Genomic DNA, 23,381 nt, shown 5'->3' on the forward strand with positions numbered 1-23,381 from the left:
GCAAAGCGACACGGGCCAGTGCGGAAGGATGCTTCCCCTGCCTGCGGGGTCTAGAACCGGGTGCTCCGGTTTCCTCCCACAAGTCCCGAAAGACATGCTTGTTAGGTTAGGGGAGGACATTCTGAATTCTCCCTCGGTGCACCCGAATAGGCGCCAGAATGTGGCGACTAGGGGATTTTCACAGTAACTTCATTGCAGTGTTAATGGAAGCCTACTTGTGACACTAATAGAGATTATTATTATTATGACCTTCTCCTGTTTCCCATTTATTATATTCCAGGCAATGATCAACACCAATGCTCCAAGATGAAGCTCCTTCCAATCTTCATAGAGGCTTCAGTCAAATGTCGGGACCTCCACACCCCCACCCCACACCCCGTTCCACAAACACAAGTGCAGTAAACCTGTGAAATTGAGGTGCAATAACTCTAAACAACAGGAACATTATATCCAACCCAACTCAACACAACCCAACGCAGCCCAACCCAACTCCCTTAATCTCACTCCAACCCAACTCAACACAACCCAACGCAGCCCAACCAATCTCACTCCAACCCAACTCAATCCAACCCAATGTAGCCCAACCAATCTCTGACCAAACCAACGTAATCCAATGCAGCCCAACGAAGTCCAGCCCGACCAGATCCAGCCCAACTCAGCCCAACTCAACACAAGCCAGCCCAATGCAGACCAACCCAATGCAGACCAAACCAATTCACCCCAACCCAACTCAACACAACAATACCCAACCCAACACAACTCAGTTCAACTCAATGCAGTCCAACGCAACGCAGTCCAACTCAACGCAGTCCAACTCAACCCAGTCCAACTCAACCCAGTCCAACTCAACCCAGTCCAACTCAACCCAGTCCAACTCAACCCAGTCCAACTCAACCCAGTCCAACTCAACCCAGTCCAACTCAACCCAGTCCAACTCAACCCAGTCCAACTCAACCCAGCCCAACTCAACGCAGCCCAACTCAACGCAGCCCAACTCAACGCATCCCAACTCAACGCAGCCCAACTCAACGCAGCCCAACTCAACGCAGCCCAACTCAACGCAGCCCAACTCAACGCAGCCCAACTCAGCGCAGCCCAACTCAGCGCAGCCCAACTCAGCGCAGCCCAACTCAGCGCAGCCCAACTCAGCGCAGCCCAACTCAGCGCAGCCGAAGTCAACGCAGCTCAACTCAACGCAGCCCAACTCAACGCAGCCCAACCCAACTCTGCCAAACTCACCTCAACTCAACCCAACCCAACTCCACCAACTCACCTCAACTCAACCTACTCCTACTCAACCCAACTCAGCCGAACCCAACCCCAAACTCAATGCAACTCAGCCCAATCCAACTGAACTCAGCCCAAGTCAACTTAGCCCAACTCAGCCCAACCCAACTAAACTCAGCCCAACTCAACTCAGCCCAACCCAACTCAACTCAGCCCAACCCAACTCAACTCAGCCAAACCCAACTCAACTCAGCCAAAACCAACCTAGCCCAACCCAACCCAGCCCAACCCAACTCAGCCAAACCCAACTCAACTCAGCCAAAACCAACCTAGCCCAACCCAACCCAGCCCAACCCAACTCAGCCCAACTCAACTCAGCCAAACCCAACTCAACTCAGCCAAACCCAACCCAGCCCAACCCAACTCAGCCAAACCCAACTCAACTCAGCCAAACCCAACCCAGCCCAACCCAACTCAGACCAACCCAACTCAACGCAGCCAAACCCAACCCAGCCCAACCCAACTCAGACCAACCTAACTCAGACCAACCCAACTCAACTGGACTCAGCTCAAAGCAACTCAACCCAACTCAGCCCAACCCAACTCAGCCCAGCCCAACTCAGCCAGCCCAACTCAGCCCAGTCCAACTCAACCCAAGACAACCCAACCAAACTAAAACCAAACCCAACCCAGCCCAAACCAACTCAACACAGCCCTACTCAGCCCAACCCAACTAAACTCAGCCCAACTCAATTCAATCCTACCCTACCCAACTTAACTCAATGCAACTGAACTCATCCCAAACTAACTCAATCCAAAGCAGCCAAACATACCTCAGCCCAACTCATCTCAACTCATCTCAGCCCAACTCATCTCAACTCCACCCAACCCACCCCAAACTCAACCATATTCATCCCAATCCAACTGAACTCAGCCCAAGTTAACTTAGCCCAACTCAGCCCAACTGAACTCAGCGCAAAATACTCAGCCCAAACCAACTCAAACCATGCAAGCCAGCCCAAACCAACTCAGCATGACCCAAGCAAACCCAAGTGAAACCAACCCAACTCAACTCAACACAGCCCGACTCAGCACAGCCCGACTCAGCACAGCCCGACTCAGCACAGCCCGACTCAGCACAGCCCGACTCAGCACAGCCCGACTCAGCACAGCCCGACTCAGCACAGCCCGACTCAGCACAGCCCGACTCAGCACAGCCCGACTCAGCACAGCCCGACTCAGCACAGCCCGACTCAGCACAGCCCGACTCAGCACAGCCCGACTCAGCACAGCCCGACTCAGCACAGCCCGACTCAGCACAGCCCGACTCAGCACAGCCCGACTCAGCACAGCCCGACTCAGCACAGCCCGACTCAGCACAGCCCGACTCAGCACAGCCCGACTCAGCACAGCCCGACTCAGCACAGCCCGACTCAGCACAGCCCGACTCAGCACAGCCCGACTCAGCACAGCCCGACTCAGCACAGCCCGACTCAGCACAGCCCGACTCAGCACAGCCCGACTCAGCACAGCCCGACACAGCACAGCCCGACTCAGCACAGCCCGACTCAGCACAGCCCGACTCAGCACAGCCCGACTCAACACAGCCCGACTCAACACAGCCCGACTCAGCCCAACCCAACTCAGCCCAACCCAACTCAGCCCAACCCAACTCAGCCCAACCCAACTCAGCCCAACCCAACTCAGCCCAACCCAACTCAGCCCAACCCAACTCAGCCCAACCCAACTCAGCCCAACCCAACTCAGCCCAACCCAACTCAGACCAACCCAACTCAGATCAACCCAACTCAGACCAACCCAACTCAGCCCAGCCCAAATCAGCCCAACCCAACTCAGCCCAACCCAACTCAGCCCAACCCAACTCAGCCCAACCCAACTCAGCCCAGCCCAACTCAGCACAGCCCAACTCAGCCCAACACAACTCAGCTCAACCCAGCCCAACCCAACTCAACTCAGACCAACCCAACTCAGACCAACCCAACTCAGCCCAGCCCAACTCAGCCCAACCCAACTCAGCCCAACCCAACTCAGCCCAACCCAACTCAGCCCAACCCAACTCAGCCCAACCCAACTCAGCCCAACCCAACTCAACACAGCCCAACTCAACACAGCCCAACTCAACACAGCCCAACTCAACACAGCCCAACTCAGCCCAACACAACTCAGCTCAACCCAGCCCAACCCAACTCAGCCCAACCCAACCCAACTCAGCCCAACCCAACTCAGCCCAACCCAACTCAGCCCAACCCAACTCAGCCCAACCCAACTCAGCCCAACCCAACTCAGCCCAACCCAACTCAGCCCAACCCAACTCAGCCCAACCCAACTCAGCCCAACCCAACTCAGCCCAACCCAACTCAGCCCAACCCAACTCAGCCCAACCCAACTCAGACCAACCCAACTCAGACCAACCCAACTCAGACCAACCCAACTCAGACCAACCCAACTCAGCCCAGCCCAAATCAGCCCAACCCAACTCAGCCCAACCCAACCCAGCCCAACCCAACTCAGCCCAACCCAACTCAGCCCAACCCAACTCAGCACAGCCCAACTCAGCCCAACACAACTCAGCTCAACCCAGCCCAACCCAACTCAACTCAGACCAACCCAACTCAGACCAACCCAACTCAGCCCAGCCCAACTCAGCCCAACCCAACTCAGCCCAACCCAACTCAGCCCAACCCAACTCAGCCCAACCCAACTCAGCCCAACCCAACTCAGCACAGCCCAACTCAGCCCAACACAACTCAGCTCAACCCAGCCCAACCCAACTCAACTCAGACCAACCCAACTCAGACCAACCCAACTCAGCCCAGCCCAACTCAGCCCAACCCAACTCAGCCCAACCCAACTCAGCCCAACCCAACTCAGCCCAACCCAACTCAGCCCAACCCAACTCAGCTCAACCCAGCCCAACCCAACTCAACTCAACTCAGCCCAACTCAACACAGCCCAACTCAACACAGCCCAGATCAACACAGCCCAACTCAACACAGCCCAACTCAACACAGCCCAACTCAACACAGCCCAAATCGACCCAACACGACCCAACCAAACCAAACTCAGCCCAACCCAACTCAAACCAACCCAACTCAGATCAACCCAACACAACTCATCGCAATCCTACCCAACTCAATTCAACTCAGTTCAACCGAACGCAGCCCAACTCACCGTAGCCCAACTCATTCCAAACTAACTCAACCCAACACAGCTCAACACAACACAACTCAATTCAACGCATCCCAGCCCAACTCAGCCCCTCATCTCAACTCAACCTACCCCTACTCAACCCAACTCAGCCTGAACCAACTCAACACGACCCAACCAAATCCAACTGAAACCAACACAACTCAGCTCAACCCAACCCAATGCAACCCAACTCAGCTCAACCCAACCCAACTCAACTCAACCCAACCCAACTCAACCCAACCCAACTCCACCCAACCCAACTCCAGGGCCTAACTAAGCCCAAACCCACTCCGATCAACCTAACAAAGCTCAACCCAACACCACCAACGCAGTCCAACACAATGCAGCTCAACGCAACCCAACTCAACTCAGCCCAATCCAACACAGCCCAATCCAACACAGCCCAATCCAACTCAGCCCAATCCAACTCAGCCCAATCCAACTCAGCCCAATCCAACTCAGCCCAATCCAACTCAGCCCAATCCAACTCAGCCCAATCCAACTCAGCCCAATCCAACTCAGCCCAATCCAACTCAGCCCAATCCAACTCAGCCCAACCCAACTCAATTCAACTCAACCAAACCCAACTCAACACAACCCAACTCAACCCAACCCAGCTCCACCCAACCCAGCTGCACCCAACCCAACTCCACCCAAACCAACTCCACACAACCCAACTCCACCCAGCCCAACTCAACCCACTCAGCCCAACCAAACTCAACTCAGCCCAACACAACTCTGCCGAATCCAACAAAACACAATCCAAATCAACCCAACCCAACTCAAACAAGCCAACACATTACAACCCAACTCAACCCAGCCCAACTCAACTCAGCCCAACCCAAATCAGCCCAACTGAACTCAACCAAACTCAACCAAGCCAACTCAATTCAACCCAACCCAACTCAACTCAATGCATCCCAACTCAACGCAGCCCAACCCAATTTAACTCATCCCAGCCCAACCCAACTCAACCCACTCAGCTCAACCCAACTCAACTCAGTCCAACCCAACGTATCCCAATCCAACTCAACTCAACCCAACTAAGCCCATCCAACTCAGGCCACGCCAACCCACCTCAGCCCAAGCCAACTCAACCCACCCCTACTCAACCCAACTCAGTTCAATCCAATGCAACTCAGACCAACTCAACTGATCCCAACGCAACTCAATCCAACCCTATCCTATCCAACTCAACTCAGCCCAACCCAACTCAGCCAAACCCAACTCAGCCCAACCCAACTCAGCCCAAACCAACCCTCCCCAACCCAATTCAACTTAACCCAACCAAACTCAACCCAACACATCCCAACTCAATGCACCCCAACTCAACCCAACCCAACTCAATTCAACTCAACCCAACCCAACGCGACGTAATGCAACCCAACCCAATGCAACTCAGACCAACTCAACTCAACCCAATGCAACTCAATCCAACCCTATCCTACCCAACTCAACTGAACTCAGCCCAAACCAACTCAACCCAACGCAGCCCAACAGAATTCAGTCCAACACAACCCAACTCAATGCAACGCAACAGAACTCAGCCCAAACCAAGCCAACTCAACTGATCACAACCCAACTCAGCCCAAACCAACTCAACACGACCCAACCAAACCCAACCGAAACCAACCCAACTCAACCCAACCCAACCCAACTCAGCCGTATCCAACTCAGCCCAATCCAACTCAGCCCAATCCAACTCAGCCCAATCCAACTCAGCCCAATCCAACTCAGCCCAATCCAACTCAGCCCAATCCAACTCAGCCCAATCCAACTCAGCCCAATCCAACTCAGCCCAATCCAACTCAGCCCAATCCAACTCAGCCCAATCCAACTCAGCCCAATCCAACTCAGCCCAATCCAACTCAGCCCAATCCAACTCAGCCCAATCCAACTCAGCCCAATCCAACTCAGCCCAATCCAACTCAGCCCAATCCAACTCAGCCCAACCCTCCCCAACCCAACTCAATTCAACTCAACCCAACCCAACCCAACTCAACACAACCCAACTCAACCCAACCCAACTGCACCCAACCCAACTCCACCCAACCCAACTCCACCCAACCCAACTCAACCCAACCCAACCCAACTCAACCCAGCCCAACTCCACCCAGCCCAACTCCACCCAGCCCAACTCAACCCACTCAGCCCAACCAAACTCAACTCAGCCCAACCCAACTCTGCCGAATCCAACTAAACACAATCCAAATCAACCCAACCCAACTCAAACAAGCCAACACATTACAACCCAACTCAACTCAGCCCAACCCAAATCAGCCCAACTGAACTCAATCAAACTCAACCAAGCCAACTCATTCCAACCCAACCCAACTCTGCCCAAACCAACTCAGCGCAACCCAACCCTACCCAACCCAACTCAATTCAACTCAACCCAACCCAACTCAACTCAATGCATCCCAACTCATCGCAGCCCAACACAACTCATCCCAACCCAACTGAACTCATCCCAGCCCAACTCAACCCAACTCAACTCAACCCAACTCAGTCCAACCCAACCCAACTCAGATCAACTCAACTCAGCCTAACGCAACTCAATCCAAACCTACCCAACTCAACTCAACGCAACCCAACTTAGCCCAAACCAACCCAACTCAACTGATCGCAACCCAACTCAGCCCGATCCAGCTCAACACGACCCAAGCAAACTCAACTGAAACCAACCCAACTCAGCTCAACCCAACTCATTCCAACTCAACAGAGCCCATCTAAGCCAACCCATCGGAACACAACCCAACCCAACCAAACCCAACTCAGCCCAAACCCACTCGGATCAAGCCATCACAACTCAACTCAACGCAGCCCAACTCAACCCAGCCCAACCCAACCTGATGCAACACAACCCAAAAAACTCTCATCCCAACCCAACTCAACTCAACCCAAACCTGCCCAACCCAACCCCAAACTCAACCAACTCAGCCCAACCCAACTCAATGCAACTCAACTCAAAGCAACCCAACTCAACACATCCAACTCAGCCCAACGCAGCCCAACACATCTCAACCCAACACACCCAACTCATCCCAACCTAACTCAACTCAGTCGAACCCAACTCAACTCAGTCCAACTCAACTCAACCCAACTCAGCCCAACCCAACTCAGGCCACGCCAACCCACCTCAGCCCAAGCCAACTAACCCACCCCTACTCAACTCAACTCAGTCCAATCCAATGCAACTCAGACCAACTCAACTGATCCCAACGCAACTCAATCCAACCCTATACTATCCAACTCAACTCAGCCCAACCCAACTCAGCCCAACCCAACTCAGCCCAACCCAACTCAGCCCAACCCAACTCAGCCCAACACAACTCAGCCCAACCCAACTCAGCCCAACCCAACTCAGCCCAATCCAACTCAGCCCAACCCAACTCAGCCCAACCCAACTCAGCCCAACCCAACTCAGCCCAACCCAACTCAGCCCAACCCAACTCAGCCCAACCCAACTCAGCCCAACCCAACTCAGCCCAAACCAACTCAGCCCAAATCAACCCTCCCCAACCCAACTCAACCCAACCAAACTCAACCCAACACATCGCAACTCAATGCACCCCAACTCAACGCAATGCAATGCAACCCAACCCAACCCAATGCAACTCAGACCAACTCAACTCAGCCCAATGCAACTCAATCCAACCCTATCCTACCCACCTCAACAGAACTCACTCCAACACAACCCAATGCAATGCAACCGAACTCAGCCCAAACCAAGCCAACTCAACTGATCACAACCCAACTCAGCCCATGCCAACTCAACACGACCCAACCAAACCCAACCGAAACCAACCCAACTCAACTCAACCCAACCCAACTCAACTCAGCCCAACGCAACTCAATCCAAACCTACCCAACTCAACTCAACGCAACCCAACTTAGCCCAAACCAACCCAACTCAACTGATCGCAACCCAACTCAGCCCGAACCAGCTCAACACAACCCAAGCAAACTCAACTGAAACCAACCCAACTCAGCTCAACCCAACTCATCCCAACTCAGCAGAGCCCATCTAACACAACCCAACCCAACCAAACCCAACTCAGCCCAAATCCACTCGGATCAAGCCATCACAACTCAACTCAACGCAGCCCAACTCAACCCAGCCTAACCCAACCCGATGCAACACAACCCAAAAAACTCTCATCCCAACCCAACTCATCCCAACCCAACTCAACTCAACCCAAACCTACTCAACCCAACCCCAAACTCAACCAACTCAGCCCAACCCAACTCAATGCAACTCAACTCAAAGCAACCCAACTCAACACAACCAACTCAGCCCAACGCAGCCCAACACAACTCAACCCAACACACCCACCCCAACTCAACCCACTCATCCCAACCCAATTCAACTCAGTCCAGCCCAACGTATCCCAATCCAACTCAACTCAACCCACCCCTACTCAACCCAACTCAGTCCAATCCAATGCAACTCAGACCAACTCAACTGATGCCAACGCAACTCAATCCAACCCTATCTTATCCAACTCAACTCAGCCCAACCCAACTCAGCCAAACCCAATTCAGCCCAACCCAACTCAACCCAACCCAACTCAGCCCAAACCAACCCTCCCCAACCCAACTCAATTCAACTCAACCCAATCAAACTCAATGCAACACAACCCAACTCAACCCAACCCAACCCAACTCAGACCAACTCAACTCAGCCCAATGCAACTCAATCCAACCCTATCCTATCCAACTCACTGAACTCAGCCCAAACCAACTCAACCCAACGCAGCCCAACAGAACTCAGCCCAACACAACCCAACTCAATGCAACACAACCGAACTCAGCCCAAACCAAGCCAACTCAACTGATCACAACCCAACTCAGCCCAAACCAACTCAACACGACCCAACCAAACCCAACCGAAACCAACCCAACTCAACTCAACCCAACCCAACCCAACTCAACCCAACCCAACCCAACTCAACTCCACCCAACCCAGATCCACCCAACCCAACTCAACCCAACCAAACCCACTCAGCCCAACGGAACTCAACTCAGCCAAACCCAACTCAGCCTAATCCAACTAAACACAATCCAAATCAACCTAACCCAACTCAACCAAGCCAACACATTACAACCCAACTCAACCCAGCCCAACTCAACTAAGCCCAACCCAAATCAGCCCAACTGAACTCAACCAAATTCAACCAAGCCAACTCATTCCAAACCAACTCAGCCCAATCCAACTCAGCCCAACCCTCCCTAACCCAACTCAATTCAACTCAACCCAACCCAACTCAACTCAATGCATCCTAACTCAACCCAAACCTACTCAACCCAACTCAGCCCAACCCAACCCCAATCTCAACCAACTCAGTCCAACCCAATTCAACGCAACCAACTCAGCCCAGCGCAGCCCAACACATCTCAACCCAACTGAACTCAGCCCAACCCAACTCAACTCAGCCCAACTCAACTCAGCCCAACTCAACTCAGCCCAACTCAACTCAGCCCAACTCAACTCAGCCCAACTCAACTCAGCCCAACTCAACTCAGCCCAACTCAACTCAGCCCAACTCAACTCAGCCCAACTCAACTCAGCCCAACTCAACTCAGCCCAACTCAACTCAGCCCAACTCAACTCAGCCCAACTCAACTCAGCCCAACTCAACTCAGCCCAACTCAACTCAGCCCAACTCAACTCAGCCCAACTCAACTCAGCCCAACTCAACTCAGCCCAACTCAACTCAGCCCAACTCAACTCAGCCCAACCCAACTCAGCCCAACTCAACTCAGCTCAACCCACCTCAGCCCAACCAACCCTCCCCAACCCAACTCAACACATCCCAACTCAATGCAGCCCATCCAGACCCAACACAACTCATCCCAACTCAACTCAGTCCACCCCAACTTAGTCCAATCCAACTGAATTCAACCAAACTCAGCCCAACTCAACTCAGGCCACCCAACCCACCTCAGGCCAAGCCAACTCAACCTACCCCTACTCAACCCAATGCAACCTAGACCAACTCAACTCAGCCCAACGTAACTCAATCCAACCCTATACTACCCAAACCAACTCAGCCCAACGCAACTCAATCCAACCCTATCCTACCCAAACCAACTCAAGCCAACACAACGCAACCAAACTCAGCTCAACCCAACACAACTCAACCCAACTCAACAGGGCCTAACTAAGCCCAAACTCACTCAGATCAACCTAACACAGCTCAACCCAACACTACCCAACGCAGCCCAACTCAACGCAGGCCAACTCAACCCAGCCCAACCCAACCAAAAACGCACTCAGCCGAACCCAACTCAACTCAACCCAACCCAACTCAACCCAGCCCTACTCAAACCAGCCCTACTCAAACCAGCCCTACTCAACCCAGCCCTACTCAACCCAGCCCTACTCAACCCAGCCCTACTCAACCCAGCCCTACTCAACCCAGCCCTACTCAACCCAACTCAGCCCAACCCAACCTTATCCAACTCAGCCCAACCCAACCCCAAACTTAACCAACTCAGCCAAACCCAGCTCTACCCAACCCAACTCAACCCAACTCAACGCAACCCAACTCAGCCAAACGCAGCCCAACACAACACAACCCAACTCACCCAACCCAACTCAACCCAAGTCAGGCAACCCAACCCAACTGAGCCCAACCCAACTCAACCCAACCCAACTCAGCCCAACCCAAAGCCAACCCATCTCAGCCCAAACAAACTCATCTCAGCCAACTCAACACAACACAACTCAGCCCAAACCAACTCAACCCTACGCAGCCCAACACAACTCACCCCAACTCAACACAAGCCAACGGTACCCAACCCTACCCAACCCAACTCAGCTCAACTCAACACAACCCAACTCAGCCCAAAGGAACTCAGCCCAAACCAACTCAACCCTACGCAGCCCAACACAACTCACCCCAACTCAACACAAGCCAACTGTACCCAACCCTTACCCAACCCAACTCAGCTCAACTCAACACAACCCAACTCAGCCCAAAGGAACTCAGCCCAAACCAACTTAGCCCAAAGAAACTCAAGACGACACAACCAAACCCAACTGAAACCAACCCAACACAGCTCAGCCCAACTCAGCCCAGCCCAACTCAACCCAGGCCAACTCAGCCCAGTCCAACACAACACAACCAAACTTAACTAAGCCCAACTCAACACAGCCCAACACAGGCCAACCCAACATGACACAATCAAACCCAACTCAGCCCAACCCAACTCAGCTCAACCCAACTCAGCATAACCCAACCCAACTCAACTCAGTCAAAGAACAAAGAAAGGTACAGCACAGGAACAGGCCCTTCGGTCATCCAAGCCCTTGTCGACCATGCTGTCCGTCTAAACTAAAATCTTCTACGCTATCATGGTTCGTATCCCTCTATTCCCATTCCATTCATGTATTTGTCCAGATGCCTTTTAAATGTCACTTCTGTCCCTGCTTCCACCACCTCCTCCGGCAGCGAGTTCCAGGCACCCACTACCCTCTGTGTAAAAAGCTTGCCTCGTACATCTCCTCTAAACCTTGCCCCTCACACCTTAAACCTATGCCCCCTTGTAATTGACCCCTCTACCCTGGAGGAAACCTCTCAGTATCCACCCTGTCTATGCCCCTCATAGTTTTGTAGACCTGTATCAGGTCGCCCCTCAACCTCCGTCGTTCCAGTGAGAAAAAACCCAGTTTATTCAACCGCTCCTCATAGCTAATGCCCTCCATACCAGGCAACATCCTGGTAAATCCCTTCTGCACCCTCTCTAAAGCCTCCACATACTTCTGGTAGTGTGGCAACCAGAATTGAACACCATACTCCAAGTGTGGCCTAACTAAGGTTCTATACAGCTGCAACATGACTTGCCAATTTTTATACTCAATGCCCCGGCCAATGAAGGCAAGCATGCCGTATGCCTTCTTGATTACCTTCTCCACCTGTGTTGCCCCTTTCAGTGACCAGTGGACCTGTACACCTAGATCTCTCTGACTTTCAATACTCTTGAGGGTACACAACACACCCCAACAGTATTCATGGACTCCCAACCAACACAATAACGCTCATGAAGCACCATCCAGAACAATGCAGTCTGTTTGATTGTCATCTCACCCTCCATCATTTTAAACAGTTATTCCCTTCACCATTGGTGCACCATGGATGCATTGTGAACCACCTGGAAGATACAATGTAGCAACTCATCAAGAGTGCCTCAGCAGCACTGCACAAACTTACAACCTCAACTACCCAGTAGAACATGGGCAGTAGGCACATGGGAACAGCACCACCTGGAAGTCCCCCTCCAAGTCACTCACCATCCTGATTTGGAATTATATTGCCGTTCCTTTGGATCAAAATCCTGGAACTCCCTCCCAAACAACATAGTGGTTGTACCTACACTTCATGAACTGCAGTGGTTCAAGAAGGGAGCTCACCATCACCTTCTCAATGACAGTTAAGGATGTCTAAGGAATACCAGCATAGCCAATGCCACTTCCCAAGAATGTGCAAAGCATTGCAAACACAACGGGACTCAGCTGAACTCAACACAAACTCGTACAATTCAACCAAAGCCAGCCATCAACATCCGACAGTGAACAACTGAACTCAGCACATGTCAACACAAAATGATTCATTTCTCCTCAACCACCTTAGCATCTCACAGTTACAACATAGAAAGTTAATCATTTGTTGAGCTGGAGTTGGTGTCTTTTATTAACCAGCTTTGCCCTAGTGCCAGTCTCGTGCTTGTCTCAATATGAGGAGTGTCCTGGGGGATAATTCTATTTGTGAGGTTTACTTTCATTTTTACAGAGCCTTAAGTTGTTGACCAGAGACTGTGTAATGCAAAGGAATCTTCAACTGCCAGTCCGACACAATTCCCTTTACTTCTAAAAGTAATGATATGTTTCGAGGAGGTTTACTAGATTGATATCTGGAATGAGCAAGTTATTCCATCAGAAAGGTTGGACAGACTGGGTTTGTTTCCATTGGAGTTTAGAAGTGGGGGTGAACTGTTTGAGGAATATAAGATCCTGAACGGCCTTAACAAGGTGGATGTGGAGAGGATGTTTCCTCTCGCAACTGAGTCCAGAACTAGGAGCCACAGTTTTAAAATTAGGGGGTTCCCTTTTCGGGCAGAGATGAGGAGAATTTCTTTCTCAGAGAACCAAGTGACTCTGGAACACTTGCCTCAGAAGTAAGAAATAAGAGTCATTGAATATTTTTAAGGTCAAGGTCGATAGATTCACATTAGGCAAGAGAATCAAAGGTTGTTGGGGGTAAATGGGAATATAGAATTTGATCTTACTGAATGGCAGAGCAGGTTCGAGGGGCTGAATGGTGGAGCAGGCTTGAGGGGCTGAATAGGATTGAAGTCACAGGGAGAGATTTTCCGACAGGGATTCGATCACTGATCAGATGCCAACATCTCCTGTACAAATGGAGTGTGTTCACTGTTCTGGGCCACACTCTGGACAATTGCATTTCCTGAGATTTATACTCGGGGATTGTGACACCAATCTCCGTCTGTTCACAGTCTCCATCTATCGGGGCTCTGGCTGATCTCTCTACATCTCTCTGTGGGGCTTGTACAATCATACAGGACAGAACACGGTCGGCTATTGCAGAAAATACGGAGGCTGGGGATTGAGGGTGATTTAGAGATGTGGATCAGAAATTGGCTAGTTGAAAGAAGACAGAGAGTGGTAGTTGATGGGAAATGTTCAGAATGGAGTTCAGTTACGAGTGGCGTACCACAAGGATCTGTTCTGGGGCCGTTGCTGTTTGTCATTTTTATAAATGACCTAGAGGAGGGCGCAGAAGGATGGGTGAGTAAATTTGCAGACGACACTAAAGTCGGTGGAGTTGTAGACAGTGCGGAAGGATGTTGCAGGTTACAGAGGGACATAGATAAGCTGCAGAGCTGGGCTGAGAGGTGGCAAATGGAGTTTAATGTGGAGAAGTGTGAGGTGATTCATTTTGGAAAGAATAACAGGAATGCGGAATATTTGGCTAATGGTAAAATTCTTGGTAGTGTGGATGAGCAGAGGGATCTCGGTGTCCATGTACATAGATCGCTGAAAGGTGCCACCCAGGTTGATAGGGTTGTGAAGAAGGCCTATGGTGTGTTGGCCTTTATTGGTAGAGGGATTGAGTTCCGGAGCCATGAGGTCATGTTGCAGTTGTACAAAACTCTAGTACGGCCGCATTTGGAGTATTGCGTACAGTTCTGGTCGCCTCATTATAGGAAGGACGTGGAAGCTTTGGAACGGGTGCAGAGGAGATTTACCAGGATGTTGCCTGGTATGGAGGGAAAATCTTATGAGGAAAGGCTGATGGACTTGAGGTTGTTTTCGTTAGAGAGAAGAAGGTTAAGAGGTGACTTAATAGAGGCATACAAAATGATCAGAGGGTTAGATAGGGTGGACAGTGAGAGCCTTCTCCCGCGGATGGAGGTGGCTAGCACGAGGGGACATAGCCTTAAATTGAGGGGTAATAGATATAGGACAGAGGTCAGAGGTGGGTTTTTTACGCAAAGAGTGGTGAGGCCGTGGAATGCCCTACCTGCAACAGTAGTGAACTCGCCAACATTATGGGCATTTAAAAATTTATTGGATAAGCATATGGATGATAAGGGCATAGTGTAGGTTAGATGGCCTTTAGATTTTTTCCATGTCGGTGCAACATCGAGGGCCGAAGGGCCTGTACTGCGCTGTATCGTTCTATGTTCTATGTTCTATGAATGGTCACCTTGCAGCCAATGCCCATAAAAGGAAAGGAAGCAGAGAAATCGAAGACATCTGAGAGAGGATTGGTACTTACAGTTTCACCTCGTTGCCCTGGGTGTCCGGGTAACCCATCCTTACCAGCTGGGCCCTATGAAATGAATGGACAGGAGAGAAATTATATTTGGAACATAATTACTGTAAGAAGAAAAAGGTGACAGGGAACCGGGTGAGATTTTCACCTCTTAAGATCAGAGCTTGGATCAAGTTCAGAACAATGGATTGAAAACCCATTCTGCCCACTGGTCTGAAGGGTCTACTGAATCTTTAGACACCTTCCGCACACCTGGCACAAAACTACACATTCTGGTACAAACCTGCACACACCTGGCACACACCTGGCACAAATCTGGCTCACACCTGCACACACCTGGCACAATTCTGGCTCACACCTGCACACACCTGGCACACTCCTGGCACACACCTGGCACAATTCTGGCTCACACCTGCACACACCTGGCACACTCCTGGCACAAAGCAATCACACGACCAAAACTGCAGTGGTTAGGGGTGTGGAAAAATTCAAGAATTGAGCAGTAAATTCCTCTTCATTACTGGAATGAGGGTAAGATATTGGCCTCAGTAGAGGGAGCTTTACTCTGTATCTAACCCCGTGCTGTACCTGTCCTGGGAGTGTTTGATGGGGACAGTGTAGAGGGAGCTTTACTCTGTATCTAACCCCGTGCTGTACCTGTCCTGGGAGTGTTTGATGGAGACAGTGTAGAGGGAGCTTTACTCTGTATCTAACCCCGTGCTGTACCTGTCCTGGGAGAGTTTGATGGAGACAGTGTAGCGGGAGCCTTACTCTGTATCTAACCCCGTGCTGTACCTGTCCTGGGAGTGTTTGATGGGGACAGTGTAGAGGGAGCTTTACTCTGTATCTAACCCCGTGCTGTACCTGTCCTGGGAGTGTTTGATGGGGACAGTGTACAGGGAGCTTTACTCTGTATCTAACCCCGTGCTGTACCTGTCCTGGGAGAGTTTGATGGAGACAGTGTAGCGGGAGCCTTACTCTGTATCTAACCCCGTGCTGTACCTGTCCTGGGAGAGTTTGATGGGGACAGTGTACAGGGAGCTTTACTCTGTATCTAACCCCGTGCTGTACCTGTCCTGGGAGTGTTTGATGGGGACAGTGTAGAGGGAGCATTACTCTGTATCTAACCCCATGCTGTACCTGTCCTGGGAGTGTTTGATGGGGACAGTGTAGAGGGAGCTTTACTCTGTATCTAACCCCGCGCTGTACCTGTCCTGGGAGTGTTTGATGGGGACAGTGTAGAGGGAGCTTTACTCTGTATCTAACCCCGTGCTGTACCTGTCCTGGGAGTGTTTGATGGGAACAGTGTAGAATGAACCATTTGGTTAATAATCCCTGTGCCAGGTTTGAAAATTCTGTCTAGTTTGTCCCACTTCTCCATTCTTTTCCAGAATCTTGTAAATCGGGGGGGGCGGCACGGTTGTGCAGTGGTTAGCACTGCTGCCTCATGCCGCCGAGGACCCGGGTTCTAATCCCGGCCCTGTGTCATTGTCAACGAGGGTGTCACCCCCACAACCCAAAGATGTGCAGGGTAGGTGGATTGGCCATGCTAATTTGCCCCTTAAGTGGATAAAAAAAGAATTGGCTACTCTAAATTTATTTAAAAAAAACAGAATCTTATAAATCTTTCCTTTGAAATATATTTCCAATTAATTTTGAAAGTTAATTGAATCTGTTGAATGAAATGAAAATTGCTTATTGTCACAAGTGGGTTTCAAATGAAGTTACTGTGAAAAGCCTGGGCTGCTTTAAAAGCCACCTATTTAGCCCTGTGCTGGTTTAGGTTATTGGGAAATATGTAAGTGTGGCTATTGGGGATTGTGTGAAACTCTCTTAAATTAATCCTGAGTGAAGAGTAGACGTTATTGATAATTAATAGTGTAAAGTAATACCTCGGAGAGCTGTGATGTAATTTGTGTGAGTAAATCTTGATCAATTTACAATCTATAAAAAAATGAGGCAAATTCCTGGGATTACTTACAGGAGGTCCTTTGGGTCCAGCAAATCCCATTGGTCCCTGTGGGCCAGATGGTCCCTACAATGTAAACATAGACAGGATGAGAAAAAGGAAGCTTTGCAATTCTGATTCCTTTCACAGCCTCTGAACAACAGGAAACAACCAATTGAACATTTTTCTGAAGTGCAGCCTATGTTTGAATATGGACAAACGTGGCAGCCAATTTCCGCACAGCAAGATCCCATATCAATAGGAATGAACAGATAATCTGGGGTGAATTCTCAGCCGGCAGGATTCTCCGTTCTGCCGGCAGCAGCCCCCCCCCCCCCCCAACGCGCAAGTTTCCTGGTGGCGCGGGGTGGCTACAATGGGAAATCCCATTGGCCAGCGGTGAAACGGGGATTCCCGCTGCCGGCGAAGACTCGCTGCCGAGAAACACTCGGCTGGGGAATCTCAGCTAAGGAGTAAATATTTGCCCAAAACAGCATGGAAATTTCCTCGTCTTTTTCAAACGCTGCAATGGGATCTTTTACATCCATTTGACGCATGGTGGCATCTCAGTTTAATGTCTCTTCAGAAGAGATGTGGCGAGATTATTGGTGAAAACCTCCCAGGCTTAAACTGCGAAGATGAAATTTGTACATGGTTGGCTGTGGCTCTGAGATGCTGATATCACAGGCTCAGAAACGGGAGTTGGATGATTCGTCATTCGTTATGCAAGTGTCTGTCGATGAGAGCGTACAGCCATGACTTCTTCCAGCTTCGGTTGTGCGTTACCATTGAGTTGGTGCATTGACGTTGTTCTGGTGTTCTGTGACTTTGCGTTTAGAATCTGTGCCTTGTTGGCACTGGCAGGGGTCATGTAGAGGTCACACATAGAAGCTGACAGAAACCTATTTCCTGGCCAGTCAACATTTCTGGGGAAAAGCTGACCCTCATTGGATAGTCGCGAAGTCATCGCTACAGGGATTGGGCAGTCTAACGCTGCTCTTCACATAGATTCAGAGATAGCTTTCTGGACCCAGATGATTTGGCTTTTGCAATGAGAATTTTTCTTTTCGATTTAGAATCTGTTCCTGCAGCCTGTGGCAATTCTTTCCCAATGCTTCCGTTTATTTCTCAAAGGCTTTGATCTGAGAGTAGCTATGAAAGCGAAGGAACATCAAGAGTACACGCTCCAAAGAAAAAAGACAACTTGAATCTAATTCTGTCAGCTTCTGTTTACTGTGTCAAATTTCTTCACTGAACTTTGGAGGAAAAACAAACTAAAAAAGACAGATTGATTAGTAAGGTCTGGTGTCCATCTAATGGAACGACCTGGACGTTAGAGACACGGAACACACATCGGTACCCTCACTCTCTACTGCAGAACTGGGAAGTGCAATGGGAACAAAACTGGGACAAGCTGGAAAAACATTGCGTGAAAACAATGGAATATAAAGGAAATGATCTCCTTACCCGCTCACCAGAAGGACCAGGAGGACCATCATTGCCCGAGCTACCCTGCAATTAGAGACAATTACATATGTTGGCTTCAGAAAAGGAAAGAATTATCACATAATATTCAGAATATTTCTGCAAGTATCTTCCTTCAATTTGTTTTTCCGTCGGTATTCAGCGGAATACCTGCTATCTCACCAGCTTGATACCAGTCCCTGATCCCCGCTAGCCACATGTTTACACTGGAAAGGCAGAGGGTCAGACCCCATTCATTTTGCCCAGAATGGATGGGAGAGCCTCTATTGCTTGCTGGACACGGTATCTAAACATGAACTGGACGGAGTTCCAACCGCATCGTTTATTGGGTGCAGAGATTTAAACTAGACCAAACAACATCTCCGATTAAAAGGAGGAAGACGTTTGTGAGGCAGCGAGAGCGATATTTTGAGAGCCAGGGGGTGTCGGAGATAATTTGGTGATAAAATGGAGATTCAGGAAGACAGAGTGACAGCAATTGGGAGGAAGAGAAGGGGAATGTTGGGGCAAGCAGGTGAAGAGGAGAATTTGGGAGTTTAACTTTCCAACTAACCCCGTGCTGTACCTATCCAGGGAGCGTTTGATGGGGACAGCGTAGAGGGAGCTTTACTTTGTATCTAACCCCGTGCTGTACCTGTCCTGGGAGTGTTTGATGGGGACAGTGTAGAGGGAGCTTTACTCTGTATCTAACCCCGTGCTGTACCTGTCCTGGGAGTGTTTGATGGGGACAGTGTAGAGGGAGCTTTACTCTGTATCTAACCCCGTGCTGTACCTGTCCTGGGAGTGTTTGATGGGGACAGTGTAGAGGGAGCTTTACTCTGTATCTAACCCCGTGCTGTACCTGTCCTGGGAGTGTTTGATGGGGACAGTGTAGAGGGAGCTTTACTCTGTATCTAACCCCGTGCTGTACCTGTCCTGGGAGTGTTTGATGGGGACAGTGTAGAGGGAGCTTTACTCTGTATCTAACCCCGTGCTGTACCTGTCCTGGGAGTGTTTAATGGGGACAGTGTAGAGGGAGCTTTACTCTGTATCTAACCCCGTGCTGTACCTGTCTTGGGAGTGTTTGATGGGGACAGTGTAGAGGGAGCTTTACTCTGTATCTAACCCCGTGCTGTACCTGTCTTGGGAGTGTTTGATGGGGACAGTGTAGAGGGAGCTTTACTCTGTATATAAATTGTAAAGTTACCTTCGGGCCGGCTTTTCCCGTTGAGCCTCTTGGACCACGTTCACCTCGTGGACCCTTTGGTGATAAAATGAACAATGTTAGATGCACAAGAAACAGAGTTTGACAGTTATGGTTTACATTGAGGAATTAGTGTTGAAAAACATTGACATTTTGCAGCAAGGCACTGGAACAGCTGGTGAAAATGTTGTGTGAATAGATTTACCGTTGGACCTCTCTGACCTCGTGGACCTGCTTTTCCCGGTGTTCCCTGGAAATAAAAAAATGGAGAGATAGATGAGAAAACGGCGAGGATTGAATCAGAGTCAACACGCGCCCTGGTCCATGAATCATCCTCAGGTGAGTAACTTGCAGAGGTACCTGTCAATAGTTACAATGGAGAGGGGAGTATTTGACCCCTATTTCCTCAGTGAGTGGATAGTGAAGATCACCCAGGTTACTGAGCCACTGGAAGACGCCAGCATTTTAGGATCCGTGTTTTTAAGTGGTTGCCTGACCATGTGGAAAGGTCAGTGAGTGCAATCTGATTTACACCTGCCAATCATACCCCCACCACCTCACCCTGACACAATCCCAATCTCACCTGGTGGTCTGTGTGGACAAGCTGACCCAAGGGGCAAAGGTCACTGAGAACTCACAAGACAAAGGTCAGTGAGAACCCTCGGAGAATAGGTCAGTGAGGACACACAGGGCACAAGTCAGTGACGACTCACTGGGCAAAAATATATTTTTTCCAATGAAGGAGCAATTTAGCGTGGCCAATCCACCTACCCTGCGCATCTTTGGGTTTCCTCAGCTGTTTCCTCAGAGGGGACAGATTGAAGATAGTTAGCAAAGGGAATTAATTGGGTAAATACTCAAATAGGAAATGTGTTCAGGTTAGGGAAAGGTTTGGCATTAAATAGATAATTGTGCCAAAGAGTCAGTCCAAGCAGAATGTGCTGAATGATCCTGCTATGCTGGAAGATTCTGTGAGGAGGGTCTTGGCCGTTTCTTTGTGAATAGGTTTGGACTCCATGTGGAAGATGCAATAAGGCAGCATTCTGCACTTTGACTGCAGAGGAACAGCAGCTGAGGCAAGGCCAGGAATTTGGGCTATTTCTGCAATGATCAAACAGTACAGTGCTCAAATCCGCTCCCTATCCTGAACTCCCCGGGGATCACATATCCGGGGATATGAACCTCATGTTGCTGTTGGAAAATAGAAGCAGAAAATGCATCAAATTCTAAATGGTGAACTCATATCGATACAAAGCTCCATCTCCAGAGGCCTCTGACCAGAGTTCCCAGGATTTAGGATTTCTGTTCTTTTTCCTGGCTCTGTTTGGTCAGATTCGGCTGGATTACAAACTGGGAGCAGTTCAAGAAATAAAACAATCAAGGCAGCTATTCCCAGCAGAGTCACTCAATGAGCATCAAATGTAAACTTCGCCTGGTCAGAGGGAGATGATTTTTAACCAACCATTTTACAAGCTGCTATCTCACTCAGATTGGGTGGACACAAATCCCGTCAGTCTTTACTCATCTATTAAAGGAGGTACAAATAAAAGGTATCCATTCAGCCCTTCAAACCTGGCCATTGATTTTGATTCTGGCCTCTATCTTAGCTCGTCATTGGTGGGCATGCATTCAGTTGTTTGGACCCTGGATTCTCTCTGTTACCCTCTCCACCTCTCACCTTCTTTAACCTGCTTCTTAAACTTTTACCTTTGACAAAGCTGTCCTGAATTCCCATGTGGCTCTGTGAAGCTCCTGTGGGACGTTTCACTAAGTTAAAAGTGCTACAGAAATGTAAGTCGTTATTGTTCGAAGTCCATCTTGATTCCTTAACCCTCGATGCCTTTACCCAACAACAACCTATCAATTTTCAACTGACCCCTGATTCAACAGCCTCCCTGTATTAAATCCCAAGGACTCTGCCCCAGTGAGGCAGTGCTTCATGTGCACCTCCTTCAATCTGGTCTACTGTATTCCCAAACTTACTGGGCAGCGATGGTGGAGAGAGTAAAGGAGTGGATAAAGGAGACAGAAACTGAGTGGGTGCTCCTGCAAAGGACCTCCCTCCGGGCCTGAGCCACGGCAACACTCCCATCCCCATCCAATAAATATTCAATGGGCCCAGTGGTGGCAGCAACTGTGGCATCAACTGTGACAGCATTTTGGGTTAGGGGAAATGTCCCACAAAGCCCCCATCTGCAACAACCACAGGTTCACACCAGCGACAATTGATGCCTCTTTCAAAAGGTGGAGGCAAGACGTTGGGGGTGGGGGGAACGGGGGGGCGCTGACAGTTGGGACTTTTACACCAACAACAGGTTATCAACGCTCGAAGAGCTGAGAGAAAGATTCCAGCTGACGGCAGTAACAAACTCAGGTATTTACAACTTGAAAACTTCCTACGAAGGGAAACAAGACGTACCCGCGACCACCACGACAGTCACTGCTAGAGGACCTGCTGGACGCGGACATCTTAGGGAAAGGGAACTGTGGTGACATCTATGGACGACTGCTCATGGGGGGCCAACACTCAACTGGACGAGACGAGGGGGAAGTGGGAGGAAGACTTGTGTTTGAAATAGGGTGGGAATCTGGAGCGAAGCACTGTACAGGCCAACTTCACCCCCACATGCTCAAGGCTGAGCCGAATGCAGCTGAAAGTGGTACATAGAGCCCACTTAACCAGAACCCGCAGGTTCTTCCCGGAGGTGAAGGACAGATGTGAACGGTGCCAAGGAGGCCTGGCCAACCACGCCCACATGTTCTGGTCTTGCCCCAGACTTGCTGGGTTCTGGGCAGCCTTCTTCGAGGCTATGTCCAAAGTGGTGGGGGTGAGGGTGGAGCCATGCCCAAGAGTGGCGGTCTTCGGGGTATCAGACCAGCCAGATCTCTTCGCGGGGATGGGGGCTGGCGCCCCTGCCTCCCTGATTGGCCGCTGGACAATCCTGTTCAGCTGGCGGTCAGCAGCACCGCCCAGAGCTGCAGACTGGCTGTCCGACCTCTCGGAATCTCTCCAAATGGAGAAAATCAAATTCTCCATCCTAGGGTCGGAGGAGGGTTTCCACAAAACGTGGGAGCCATTCACTCACTTGATACACGAGCCAACAACTGATCAGGAGGGGGGGTAGGCACGACGCAGTAAGGTTGGAGGGGGGTGGGGGGGCGGGTTCAGGGAAACGGAACTCAACCAAGCCCCGGGGGTGGGGGGGGGGGGGGGGGGGGGGGAAACCCAGGGGACCACAATCGTCATGGCGATTACCTCAAAGAGGAAAAAGGGAGGAAAGTGCGATGTGTGTAAATAGGTGAAGCTGATAAGTGTGAAAACAGTTTCCGTGTTACTTTTTATTTTGCTTTCTCTTTGTTTTTGTTTCATCTCCGAATGTTTGCTTCTGTTTATATATCTGCTCTTAAACCAAAAACTCGATAAAAACATTTGTTAAAAAACACCTTTGTTCTGTCATTCACACATTCTAATCTCGGTATGTGCCACTATCAGCTCCCTCCTCTCTCCACAGACGCTGTCAGACCT

General features: G+C 50.3%; 1 protein-coding gene across 1 annotated transcript in view; it reads right to left on the minus strand.

Annotated features, from left to right (window-relative positions):
• The window catches only part of LOC119955446 (collagen alpha-1(V) chain-like), a 111,198-nt gene that overhangs the window by 75,797 nt on the left and 12,020 nt on the right, over nucleotides 1-23,381 (minus strand). Inside the window, 5 exon segments of the mRNA XM_038781628.1 lie at nucleotides 15,243-15,296; nucleotides 17,221-17,274; nucleotides 18,655-18,699; nucleotides 19,859-19,912; nucleotides 20,061-20,105. Coding sequence (XP_038637556.1) covers nucleotides 15,243-15,296; nucleotides 17,221-17,274; nucleotides 18,655-18,699; nucleotides 19,859-19,912; nucleotides 20,061-20,105 — 252 coding nt within the window.

This window comes from Scyliorhinus canicula, chromosome 21, assembly GCF_902713615.1.
Source record: "Scyliorhinus canicula chromosome 21, sScyCan1.1, whole genome shotgun sequence".
NCBI classification, from domain to species: domain Eukaryota; kingdom Metazoa; phylum Chordata; class Chondrichthyes; order Carcharhiniformes; family Scyliorhinidae; genus Scyliorhinus; species Scyliorhinus canicula.